This window comes from Capra hircus, chromosome 9 (genome assembly GCF_001704415.2).
Source record: "Capra hircus breed San Clemente chromosome 9, ASM170441v1, whole genome shotgun sequence".
NCBI lineage: Eukaryota > Metazoa > Chordata > Mammalia > Artiodactyla > Bovidae > Capra > Capra hircus.
Window position 1 is genome coordinate 55,551,586 of NC_030816.1, and position 14,084 is coordinate 55,565,669.

Here is a 14,084-nt window from a genome sequence, read left to right on the forward strand (position 1 = left end):
GCCACCTTGGTCCTCAAACCTTTTCTCTCTGCCTTGCATCCCCATCTCTAACCTGTCCTAGTGAGTCTCACCTCATGGGCTTCAGGGTAACTCCCATTTCCCCAGGGAAGCTTCATCCTTTCCTGCAGACCCTGGGTCAGGTTCCTCATTACTTGCTTTCGTGTTATACATCCCCAAACTGTTGATGGTTCTCTGTAGATACTTCCTCTGAGTCTGTGTGCTTGTCTCATTGGTAAGCTCTACAAGGGCAGAGGCCACATCTTCTCTGATTCTTTTAGATACCCTCAGTGCCAAGTATACTACCCGACACTTGGTGAGGCTGGAAGGCTGCCATGAGTCATGCACTAGCCTTCAGAGGAGACCTACCAGTCATATCACCTAAGGGGCCACCTCTGTGTAGCCTTTTTTTTTATTCCAGCAAAACTTCTTACTTTTTCAACTTTGTACAATCCCCACACCAGATATCTAAGAGGTGATTATTAAATGATGAGATAAAGCCCCCAAACACATACCTGTGCTTTTATAAATTAGAGCAATGTTTCCCAAACTGTTGTTTGCCTTCCTCCCTACATAGAAAACCATACCATACAAATGACATTTGTTTGACGCAATGAGAAAGTGGTTGGGACTGCCTCTGGGTGACTAGACAGGGGCCCTGTTTACTGACAGGACCACCGGCAACAATATCTCAGAACACTTGTACCTGATCGTCAGGGCATCCTAGCTGGGAAGCTCTGCTCCGCATTCAGAGGGCTCTACCTTGAGTACTTTTGTAGGTGTACTGAATGTTTGGGTCTGTTTTCTTTACAGAGACTTGTCAAATGGGTGGTCAGCTAATGAATGAGTTGCCAGTGTCTGTATAGATAGAAATATGAGATTGTAATCCTTTCCCAGTTATCCATTCATTCATCACATGCATAAGGAGTCTCAGCATTGTGTCTAGAGCTTTCAGTGAGATGTTTTCCTTGGAAGATCAGCAGTTCATCTCTGCCCTCACTGCCCTCCTGGCAGCAGATACTGGTGGGCTCTGCCAGTTAGTGGAGGTTTCTGGGGACCAATAACCTTACATCTCTGTATGTCTGCAGCTGAGTAAGAGAACATGTTTCTCTATATATCTGAATAAAACCTTTCAAAGTTTTAAACTGTTTTGCATCAGAAATAGCAGATGCTTGTTAAAATGCAACCCTTAAGGTACCATCTCCAGAGATACTGAGTCACAAAATGTAAGCTGCATCCCCATTCATTTTTAACAGGCATCTCCAGATGATGGAAGTAAGTGATCTATAACCCAGACCTTGAGAATCATTACTGAATATAAAGACCCTTCTCCGGAGTAATAGTTCATGATGTGTTACCAAAGAACATCAGCATCTGTCCGACGTAGTCTTATTCTCTTGAATATATTCTATAGCTGCTTGTCATTGTGTTTCTAAATTAGGTGCTATCTCTGTTTAAAATCACATAATGTTTTAAAGTCCCGTGTTGTTTAAGCCTGCTTAGAGATAACCGCAGAAACATAATAAAGCCTATTAAAAATACCTGCGAATGCTTATATTAACTTGCAAGGCAAATGCCCATTACTATCCTATATCCAAAGAAAAAATTGAAATCAGTCTTATATAGACCATTAAAACAGCTTTTCAGGTTGTGGATCCAGTGTTTCTACTCTGAGAATTATGTGGAGCAGTTACAGGAGTTGCAGCTTCAATCTGATTTACATAGTTAGGATGAATCAGATTTGCCCATCTGTACCCAAAAGAAGGGCTTTATGAAACAGATGGGAATACAAACTAACATAAAATATGAAACTGTAAGCATATATACATCTCTTTACTTTGCAAAACTGTAAAATCAAGTAGAGTAAAATTAGAGCCAAAAGTTCTAAAAGATGGCAAAAGTTAATTAGAAATCTTCAGAAGCTTTGTTTTGCTTCCTAAGGTACTGTGGTCATGAGGACTTGGTATTGATGACTCACAAAGTCCCTTTAATCCTTGGGCATCCCCTGCCTATTGTAAAGCCTCTCCGCCCCCCACCCCTCCTTTAGTTGCTATGCTGCCAGATATGGATTAGGAACTGTGAAACTTTTCAAATATTCCAGTTTTGGGAATCTGCATTAAATCTATGCAGTTGTTTATGCATGCTAGGGAGGAGCTGGGTTATTAAAACACTTGCAATCCAGATGCCAACTGCTGTGACACCAAGGCACCCATTCAGAGTGTAAGGAAAAGATGACTATGTTATTGTCGATACATGGGAAGTTGTTAAAACAATATTGTAACAGGGTCTTATTTTATCTCCTCGAATAGCACTTGTTTTTGACTCCGGAGATGCTTTTATATACACTAGAAAATGACATCTGTTCTCCTTTTCTATGACAGCAGCATGAGAGCAATGCAGTCCTGCTCTTCGTATGACATGATCTTTATTTCCCAAATCTCACCTTATTGGTTAGGGCTTTTCATTTTATACAAGAGCTGATAAATTAATTGAGGAATTCATTTTACTGGGGAGTTTCTTTGGTATCTTGATAACATCCACTCTATTTACTTACTCATTATATTCCTTTCTTCACTGACATGTTCCTTATGATAATTATAACTTAGTAGCCTTATTAGCAGCAGCAGCAGCAGCAGCCTAACTAATTAGGGCTTCCCAGGTGGCACTCGTGGTAAGCACCCGCCTGCCAGTGCAGGAGAGGCAAGAAACATGAGTTCAAGCCCTGGGTTGGGCAGATCCCTTGGAAAAGGGCATGGCAACCCATTCCAGTATTCTTTCCTGGAGAATTACATGGACAGAGGAACCTGGCAGGCTACAGTCCATAGGGTCGCAAAGAGTTGGATACAACTAACCGAAGTGACTTAGCATGCACACAGCCTTACTAATCAAAATTTTTTATTTGTAGTCATTAGGTAAATAGTAAACTGTGTTGACCTTTCCTGAGCTGTGTTTAGGAAAAATGCTGTTAAAACTATTGTTCGTGTATTGTCTCAAAAGGAATTTAATTTTTAAATACCTTTATTCAAATGTTAACTGTAGACATGAAAGTTTTATTTGCCAGTGGTTTTATTTGCCATTTTTTTCTAATCCCTTTGAATGTGGTGACCCCCTAGTTTGGACGCAATCAGCACAATCTTCTCTTCATTTGTAGGAGGCATTTTGGAGACAATTTCAGGTTCTCTAATTTTGAAGTCCCTCTAACATATTATTCTTAAGATTTCCATTTGATTTTTTTACCTGTTAGCGACCTCAGCCCAGAAACTTTTTTTCAAAGTGCTGGGGGTATGCAAAGAGACATCCTTTTAATATTCAAATTAGGAAACTACATTTTTCACAGCTCTCACAACATTCACTGTGTCCCCACTTGTTCCTGGAAGTACAAGTAATTTACAGTTCTAACAAAGCCCCAGTGAGGCTAGAGTAAGCTATTCTGGAAGGAGAATGATGGAGTGGTTTTGAGGTATGAGCCAAGCCAAATTCATGCTGGAGTTAGAGAGCTGGCTGAAATCCCTGAATTGAAACAGAATAATTGTTTCATATTTTTTCAGTATTATTTTTAACAGACTGATGACTAATTGAAACATAACTGGCTAGGGATTGTTTTTAAATGAAAAATAAGCTTGAAGAAATCCAGCTGTTTGCATTCAAATACTATCCTGTTGCTGTGTATTTACTCTTCTAATGTTTGTTTCACTAATATTTACCACAAAGTCTAATTCGAGTAAGATAGTAAGACATCTAAAGCATGACACATAATTACAGAGAAAAAAAAAAAAAAGGATGCTGACTCAGAAAGAAGACATTTTTCCGTTTGAGTGGATTCCACTGTCTTAATTAAAAGCCTACAGAGTATTCTTCACTAAGATTTTGTGCTTAGTCACTCAGTTCAGTTCAGTTCAGTCACTCAGTCGTGTTGACTCTTTGCGACCCCCATAGACAAGAGCCTGCCAGGCTCCTCTGACCATGGGTATGCTCCTGGCAAGCCTATGGAAGTGGGTTGCCATGCCCTCTTCCAGGGGATCTTCCCGATCCAGGGATCGAACCCAGGTCTCCTGCATTGCAGGTAGATTCTTTACTGAGCCACTGGGGAAGCCCTTGAGTAAGATATAAGTAGGAGTATGATAAATGGTCCTACTTAATATTTCATTAATAATTAATATTTAATTAAATAATAATAACTTAATATTTAAGAATTACTTACAGTTTAGGATAAAATTGTTTACTGACATCTGTTTTCTTTATGTAACTTGTTTTTCTCAGGTTTTAAAACAACCTTTAGAGAAATGGTTATGAACCAGAATACAGTCAGACTTCCTGGGCTGCTACTTACTAGCTGTGTAAACATTTAACCAAGAGGGGTTTGTCTCTAGAATGGGAATGTAATAACAGCATCTGCTCACATAGCGGAGAAGGCAATGGCACCCCACTCTAGTACTCTTGCCTGGAAAGTTCCATGGATGGAGGAGCCTGGTAGGCTACAGTCCATGGGGTCGCTAAGAGTCGGACACTAAATATATATGATTATATAGCTAATATAATATGATTATATTTCAATTCAGGCTAAAGAAATGTTGAAATAAACTGGCTCTTAAAAAATCTCAAATCCCAAGGGAAACATTTATCATGCTCCTACTTATGTGTCTGGCTGTGCATTAAGCACTTCTTATACATTATTTTGTTGAGTCCTCCAAAATGCCTGTGAGTTAAAGGATTTATTATCCTTGTTTTACAGAAGATGCAGCTGAGGGTTAGGAAAGTTCAGTAACTTGCTGAAGGTCATATAGGGCTAGTAAGTAGTAGAGCTGAAACTTGAACCAGGTCTATTCACCTTCAAAGACCATACATGTCACCACTGCTGGGCTGCTTTCTCCACATTATAATACACACCCTGGGCCTAATCAGCTTGTACTCCCTTCCTAATATAAATTGTTGGTAATGAAAAATGGTGATCCAGAGGAGAAGATAAGAATTTTACAGTAGAGCAAAATCATAATATTAAAGTACAACATAAAAATATTTTGGGTTGTCATTTAAAAAAAATCTTCAATAAGCATATCTTGTATTATGTTCCAGAGTGTGTAATAATATTATCACAGAGTTTTGACATTCTGATATAAACATGTTTTGTTTATAATTGGAAGATGGTATAGCTAGAATAACTTTTTGGTTGGAAAGTTAATATCCTCAATAAAGCATTTCATTTTTGCATAGAGAAAGAAATTCATAACAGCACCTATTCAATCAGAATTAGCAATGAAGTTTCTAAACTTATGGGTGAGAGAAATACTGGTTGTCCAATCCAGAAAGTGATTTTTAAGTAAAATATAAAACAAGAAAGGATATTAATGAGGCAGATTCTTCATTCCTAACTTTATCAATAAAAGACAGTTGAAAATTTTAATAAGATTATGATACAAGAAGGCAAGTTTCCTTTAAGTGTATATAATAGGGATATGTACTGTATTCTGGAAAAACACAAAGGTAAAAAACAAGTAATAATTATTTCTAAGTATAGATTTTGGTGTGTTAAGATCTGGTTCTATACTAGTTCTGAAAATTTGGGATTAACCTCCAAGTTTTAGCAAATGTAACAACAGACAGTGGTTGTTATGAAATATCAGACATGTAAAGGACTCAGCCAGTCTTGGTGCATAGTATGTTCTAAAGTATATTAAATTTTCTTATTACTCCTCATTAACACTATTTCCACATTTCTGTATGTGCTTGATCAGGAGTCTGTTTCCTTCAGGGGCTCTGTTCACCCATCAATTTCATAATACCTATTCTATTAGACTATTCAGATAGACTCCATACCACCAACCATCTCACTAAAGGAAACATCAGAACCCTAGGGGACGTAATCACTTTTAAGTTAAAGGAGTTAGCAGGCTCAATATATTAATTAGAAGTAAAAGATTCAGTAAACCTTTCTTGTAGTGTTCTGTTTTGGTGCAAATAAATATCCATATTTATATATTCACAAGTTTATATGGGTTAAATTTAATGAAATACGAGTTTAAGGAAAATGAGAACTGAACATGCTTTTGTAATTAAGTAATGTGAATAAGAGCAGAAGGTTTCTTTTTTGCTTCTCTTTGGGGATAGATTATGGCAGATTCAGGCACAAAGAAACTTTTGGGGTCAAACATATTATTTTCCTTTTCTATTTCTGTTTCCTCCTAGAAAATGATTCTTTTCCTACATTTCATAAATCATCCATATTGTATTTGGGCATAAGAATACAAAAGAACTTTCCTCATACTTCAGTCTTATAGCTTTATTTTAACAAAGTTTACTTTAAAGGAATATATAATATACTTTACTGAAACCACAAAAATAAGTATTAATTATCAGTGGACAATTTCAATCATAAAAAATGAAATATACAGAAAAATCTAGGACTTAATTTTAGCCTTTGGACTCTGTTTGGGCTTTGGTTTTTGTTTTCTTTTTGGGGTGTTTTATTTAGGGTTTTTAAAACCATTAATTAAAGCTTTTAGGTAATTATGCTAATTAATTGGGAATTTATTTACTTTGACTCAGAAAAATGCTAGTTTTAAGATACATCACTCTAATATGTGATTGTTTATAACAGCATTAAGGTTAGCTATCCACAGACCACTTTTTTCAGTGGCCACAATAACTGGGATAAATTTGTGGACTCAAAAACTATTATTTCCAGTTTAATATGAAACAAATACAGAAGATCACATAAGATATTTTTAGCATAATGTGATTTTAATGTGTAATTGTCAATTCTTTTTACATAGAAGACAGTTTTCTATTATCACTTAATGTCCTTTTTCCAGTTGTCATTAATTTTCCTGCTTGTTTTCACTGCACCTCTATCTCCCTACTTTCCATGGAGTAAGAGCCTCCATAGTCATTAATTGATTTTTCTTAGAAAAAAATTTTATTGCGTAATAAAAGTGATTCTTTCCATTCTCAAATAAGCAAGTATCCTTCACAGTTATAAAGATTGTTTTTAGTATAAACTAAGCCAGGGAGCTCAGATTCCAATGAAATTTCACATATCTCTGGAAGTGATCTTTCTAAAAATGAAGTAGTGGATATATTATTTATCACATGCTTACTGTGTTGACGTCATTATGTTAAATTACTGTTGTTACAAATAAGGAATAAATAAGTGCCTCAGTAATTAAGATTATAAAACTCTTCTATGTTTTGTTGGGATATTTGGCTTCAAGGGTATTTTCCCTTTTCTTAACACTGAGCAAAAGTGTGGTCTGAGTCTTCAAGAAACTAAGGATATTTGTAAAGGTAACAGCATGTGAAACAACAGAACATAAGTACAGAGGATTATAAAATATTATGAAGTATTCATTTTGAACCCTGACTATATAGTAGATTAGGTTAAAATTTTTAAATCCCTGAAATTTAGTTTTAAAGAGAATATACATAGCCTGGGCCTGGTTTCCTTTAAAGCCATTTTTGTCCCTGACTTCAGGGTAAAGCTCTGAATTAGGATTGTAATGGGTCCATTCCATTTTAGAGCATTCATGGCATGGATCGATTAGCGTTAGGTCATTCCTGGTCAGAAAGAGATGGAGTCAGTTCAGCCCATGAATTTAACCTAATTAAGCCAGGAAAAGCTTCCTAGAATTGAGTTTGATTCTCCTGAACAATCTCAATCTCAAATCCCAGAGCAGAGTAGTATATGGTGACTTGATTAAATGATGTGGACTTTAAAACCCTCTTTTTCCTTAAAATTGTAGTCTTAGCAAACAGTGCAAGTAATATTCCTCATGAACATGTGTCCCAATTTGAAGCTGAACTATTCAGTAGCCACATTTTTCAGAATAGTTAACCTTAATAAAACATTCTTAGCTCTCTGAACAGTGAATGAAAATGGATAATGAAGGAAATGAACATTTATAGGTGTTCTTAGTATTAATTGCTTCTTAATAAAACTAAAAATCCTTTCTAACATTGTAATGATATCATTGGTTTTTAAATTTTAAATAACAGTTTCCGAGGTACAGTGTTGAATCATCTCTTTAAATATTTCTATTTTTCTCAGAGACCAGCGGGCTGAGGATGTCAAAGAAGACTTTGAAGAGAGAACAGAAAGTGAGCTGAGGACACCACATGAAGCCAGAGGTACCCATCATATTCTCATATTATTGATAGGTATTATGATTAATAGTCAACAATCAAAATTGGAGTGTAGCAGTCCCTTTTATATTAAAGACAAACTTCATTTGGTTGGTTCTGTTACTGCAAGCAATAAAAATTTATTGTTCAGGATAATTTTGGTATACAATTCATAATGATATGGATCCATCTGTGACCTGTATTTATAGTCTGTTTCACATATGTTTAGAATATTGTGTATAGAGTTTGAATAAGGCCTTCTATTTGCTCCATGTAGTGTATTTTTTAACATTGTTGATGTCATTTGCTTCATATGTTTCAGACTCATCTCAGAACATGTTGACATACAAAATAGAAGTAATATGGTCTTAATCTAATACCACAAAATGAAAAGAAAATCACTTGAGCAAATGTTTTAAGTTGTACTGGAGAAAGTAACTTGTCTTCTATCTTTGGTGAATAGATATTACAGTAGTTTAACTGAGCAATGAAGTTGTAATGACTGTTGTTCATAGTATAACCTGTATTTATAATTTACACATGGCTTTATAATCACTATTTATTTTTATAAGAAAATGTTGGCTGGATTATGATTTTAATGATTGCCTCTGGGGACTTTGCTTGTCATGTACTTTCCTGGGTTTAGATTATTTGTAAGATTATAGAATGACACCTAAGGACTGTATGCCTGTAATGACCTATTCTGTAAGTGATGCTTTGATTTCCATATCTGATTTTCATAAAGCAGCAATTTATGGTTAATTTAAAAGCTGTATTCTCTGCTGTCCTCAGCATATTTTATAGTGTCTAATCTTACACCATATACAAACCCCTACAGATGGTGAGGGTTTCATCTGTGATCTCCCACCTATTCACTCTGTAATCTTAAACATTTCACTGAATACTTTTCAGGGCTTGTTTCCTTATCTGCCCAAAAGGCTGATGGAGGTACTCCCTCCCACAGTTGCTATGGGGATTGAGTACAGTAACATTTGTAAGTTGCTTAGAACAGCTCCTGGTACATAATAAGTGCTATGCAAGTATTTGATTATTTAAAATGTTTCCAGTCACTTAGAAAGGAAAAGAAAAACACTTAATTTACGAAGGTTTTGTCATCAAGGTATTGTGCTGCTGTGCTCAGTTGCGTCTGACTCTTTGTGACCCCATGGATTATAGCCTGCCAAGCTTCTCTGTCCATGGCATTTTCTGGGCAAGAAGCCTGGAGTGAGTTGCCATTTCCTACTCCAGGGGATCTTCCTGACCTAGGGATCGAATTCATGTCTCCTACATTGGCAGGTGAATTCTGTACCACTAGCGCCACTTGGGTTCTTAATCCAAAGTGTCATCCTTTCTTAGTGAATGGTGGTTAGGAGCATGGCCTTCATTCTTGTCTCAGCTCCACCAGTACCAGCTGTGCGGCTGGCTCCGGGGAAAGCATTTAATATCTCTGTGTCTCAGCTTCTCAGTAGTGCTCACATCACTGGATTATTACGAGAAATGAATGCATCAGTGGCTGCAGGATTAGCTGTAACAGCAGTGGCAATAGCAGGAGTGGTAGCATTGTGAAGTAAGTGTCTATTGTGTGTAATTATCTGATCACTGGAAGTTTAGACAGAGTCATAGTAAAATCTTCTGGGCTCTGAACTTTTTGAGGGAGTAGTGATTTTCAGCCTTTTCAGTTTCTTCCTAACTTGGTGATGTAATTCACTTTTCACTTGATTTGCTGAGCTGATTTTGATCCTCCCCCCCACCCTACCCTTGAAATAGTCTATCTAATGGAGAATTTTAGGTTTGTTAATGCGCTATGCATGGTGTTCTTTCTTTTTCGTGGTAGTTTTGTCTGTTCAAACTTTGTGTATTTTTATCCTGTTTTTCTTGATTTGAATTATCTGAGTTTTTCTGTTTTATTATTCTTTCCAAACATTGCTAGGATTCATATATAACCCTTTAGTGTTTTTCTCACCTACAAAACCTGTAGTTTGGTATGCATATTATGCTGTCTTATTTTTCATTAGTGAAAGGGAACCTCATAAAAACAAGCTGCTTTGAGAATTTTTGCACATATGTTCCTAAGTAAGATTTGCCTATTAATATCTCATCCAGTTTTAGCCTCCTAAAATGAGTTTGATAATTTCCCTTCATTTCCAGATTTTTGAAACATTTTATGTAAAACTTTCATAAAATTAATTTTTTTTCTGTAGTAAAATCATGTTATCATTGTTAGCTTTTATTTAACTGCTTTCTTAGCTTTGGATTTTAATTTTTTTGAAATTTTTTCCAGATTCATTCTGTTTGGAAAAGATTTGAATTTCACCTTCTGACCTTACCATGTAAGAGTTTGTTGGTTGTCTTTCCCTGGACCCCATGAACCTTCAGTACAAAATGAGCTCTTATGGTATTTGAGAGCTCCTGTATCTTGGTGATGTTGGGGATATCTCAGATCCTAGTCAGTGTGTGGATATGTTTAGTTCTTTCTGTCCTTCTGCCTCTCAGATACAGAGCCATGACCTAATGTCTCAGATGGGGCTCTCTGTTAGCAGACATTGAGAGTGGTGTGTGCAGGAGTTTTGTTAGTGGGTACTCAGGAACAGTACCGGTGGGAGAGGGAGAGAAGCAGCAGTGGGCAGAATGAGAAGTTGAGTTGTGATGCAGTTACAGCAGAAGCCTCAGCTGATCCCATAAGGAATTCTGGATGAATCTTCAGAATTATCCCAGATTTAGGCAGGAGAATCTGACCTTTGTATCTTTGCATTGACTACTCCTTGGATATTGGCTGAGAAGGGCAGGAACCTCCCTTTGAGCAAGGAACCTCCCTTTGGCTTAGGGCAGTTTCTGGAGAGGGAGGTACCTGTGAGGCATCAGCAGTCCGAAGGTAGGAAAATGAAACGTCTCGGTTCTGAAGGGTGATTTGGGTGGCACACTGCAGCGTCTGCTACACTTGGCTCATACTACATGTCTGCTACCCTTGGCCTCTGACTTTCCTATAAGAAAAATCAAACTGAAATGAAAAACAGAGTATCCTTTCACATATGTGGGGTTAGGCCAGCCAAATTAAATCTAATCTTTTGGTTTTGAACAATGAATCTGACTCCTAAATTCAATCTTCTTTCGTTATTTTGCCTGAGATGTCATGAGCTTGCTTTTTTTTTTTAATCCAGAAAACTTCCTTCCATTATCATTTTTATTATTTGGTATTGTTGCTGTTCAGTTGCTAAGTCATGTCAGACTCTTCGCAACCTCACAAACTGCAGCATGCCAGGCTCCCCTGTCCTTCACTATCTCCCAGAGTTTGCTCATATTCATGTCCATTGAGTCAGTGATGCTCTCAAACCATCTCATGCTTTGCCACCCCTTCTCCTTTTGTCTTCAATCTTTCCCTGCATCAGGGTGTTTTCCAGTGAGTCGGCTCTTTGCGTCAGGTGGCAAAAGTATTGGCGCTTCAGCTTTAGCATCAGTCCTTCCAATGAATATTCAGGGATGATTTCCTTTAGGATTGACTGGTTTGATTGCCTTGCAGTTTGAGGGACTCTCAAAAGTCTTTCCAGCGTTTGAAAGCATTAATTCTGTGGTGCTTGGCCTTCTTTATGGCCCAATTCTCATATCCGTACATGACTACCTGAGAAAGCATAGCTTTGACTATAATGGACCTTGTTTGGCAAAGTGATGGCTCTGCTTTTTGACTGGTAATACCTATTATTCTTGGGTTAGATCCAAAGGATGATATTCAAAATATTTAACAGTTGGTTTGACAGCCAACATTGCACAGGACAGTTAAAACAAACACCAGCTTCAGCGCTGTAGCAGTTTGGAGGCTCCGTGGTATACTTAGTTGCAGCATCTTAGGGAAGTCCCTCTAGTGCCTGACTTCTGAGAGTGGAGGGGCCTGTTACCGTCCAACATGAAAGCATTATAATATTTCAACAGCTTACACATTTTTTGATATTCTAAACATTTGTCTCAAGTTGGAATATCTTACTCTTGCTCTGTCAAGTCTGCTATTTACTGCCTTTAACATGAATTTTAATAGTGGTTTTATTTTCCCTTAATTTCCTGCACTAGCTTGTTTTTGTTGTTGTTTTTTTTTCTTTTCATAGCTTGTTTTTGTCTTGTAGGGGTCATGTTCCCTTGTCCCTTACTAAAAATCATGAAACTCTTCGGTCGATAATTTAATGCTCCTTTCCTGATGTTTTGTGTAACTTTTTATCAAAGGCCTCATAGTGATTTTTTAAAAATCATTTTTGAGTGCAGAGTAGTTTCCCCACGTTTTTTGTGAAGAAACTTACCTCTCAGTGCTCCCATTGGGTATGGTAGAATTCCTCTTTCACACCTGAGCTTGAGGGTCAGGTAGGTATGCTGAGCTTAGTATGTGCTTCCTAGTGTTCATTCACAATGCACTTCCCCAGGGTGGACCTTCCCAGATCTAGCCTGGTTAGGGGGTAGCATAGGAGACAGGAGAGAAATCCTCTTGCGGTTTGTTCACTGTCTAGTATAGAGGAGACTGAAAAGATCTGTCTAGTCACAGCTATGGTTTCTCCAGTAGTCGTGTATGGATGTGAGAGTTGGACCGTAAAGAAGGCTGAGGGCCGAAGAATTGATGCTTTCGACTTGTGGTGCTGGAGAAGACTTTTGAGAGTCCCTTAGACAACAAAGAGATCAAACCAGTCAATCCTAAAGGAAATCAACTCTGAATATTCTTTGGAAGGACTGATACTGAAGATGAAGCTCCAACATTTTGTCCCCCTGATGTGATGAGCCGACTCATTGGGAAAGACTCTGATGCTGGGAAAGATTGAAGGCAGAAGGAGGGGGTGACAAAGGATGAAATGGTTGGATGGCATTACTGACTCAATAACATGAGTTGAGCAAACTCTGAGAGATAGTGAAGGACTGGGAAGCCTGGCATGCTGCAGCCCATGGAGTCGCAAAGAGTTGGATACAATTTAGAGACTAAACAACATCAAGACTGAAAACAAGCCACCCTATATTCCTTATAGCCAGTAGGATTTAAGACTCAGTAAGCCCATGAGAGCTCTTTCATTTGGAGTCTTAGAGCAAATTGATTTTTAAAAACACTTCCCCTAAGAAAAAGCTTCCTACCTTGTTTCTTCTGTTATTTCAATTTAATTCCATACAATATGTGTGATTATGAACCTTCTCAACTTTTTGATGAGTCCCACTGTGTTACTGAATTTGACCTTTGGAGACCTTTACTAAATACAATTCATTACTTTTTTCTTCTTTCTCTATTTGCTGACTTCTATTTCCTTTACCTGAAAGATAAAATAACTCTTTTTCTCCATTGTAGGAAGGCCCATTAATAAAGGATCCTATAAATTGACCTTAAAATTTGAACTCTGTATTCCTGGGAAAGGTGTAATTTTCTTTCCCTTTTGCAAACGTTCTTTCTCATGGATGCTGATGGGCAGAGAGAGTTGAATTATATTTTATAATGTGCTAGATTCTTACTTGAAAAATCAGGCTTGCTTTTTGCTTCCATAGCAGTTGGTTTTTATTTTGGTTGTTAACCTTGAAATGATCCTCAAATATTTTTAATGCTTGAGTGTAGGATCTTGGAGCTAAGTTTATCCACATTCCTCGATGTTGTGATCCGTTTATTCTACCCAATCACTGTTATTGTTCATCCTTCTTATATTTAGTCACCAGTGTGTAACTCCATTAAAAAGAGTGGTTGACAGATGTATCCCATTTCTTCTGGCTTTTTTCCTTTCACATTAAGAGCATTTTGTTATAGACTCATGGAATATTAACTTAGAAGGGCCATTGACTCCTTTTCATTTTTGCCTTTTTATATTCAATATACTCTCAGTTATATGCCTTTCTTTCAAGATAGGGATAATTTCTCCCTTTTGCTGAGCCTTTACTATATGTCAGATAGTGGAATAAGCATTTTTAAAAATATCATGTAATCCTTGCAACAATTCAATTGCATTGATAGCCAAAATTTAGACCTG

General features: G+C 37.2%; 1 protein-coding gene across 6 annotated transcripts in view; it reads left to right on the top strand.

Moving 5' to 3' along the window:
* L3MBTL3 (l(3)mbt-like 3 (Drosophila)) overlaps positions 1-14,084 on the top strand; it is a 102,459-nt gene that overhangs the window by 76,559 nt on the left and 11,816 nt on the right. For all 6 annotated transcript variants that reach the window (XM_005684735.3, XM_018053199.1, XM_018053198.1 and 3 more), the window contains one exon: positions 8,039-8,118. In XM_005684735.3, coding sequence (XP_005684792.1) covers positions 8,039-8,118 — 80 coding nt within the window. The remainder of the gene's footprint in view (positions 1-8,038; positions 8,119-14,084) is intronic.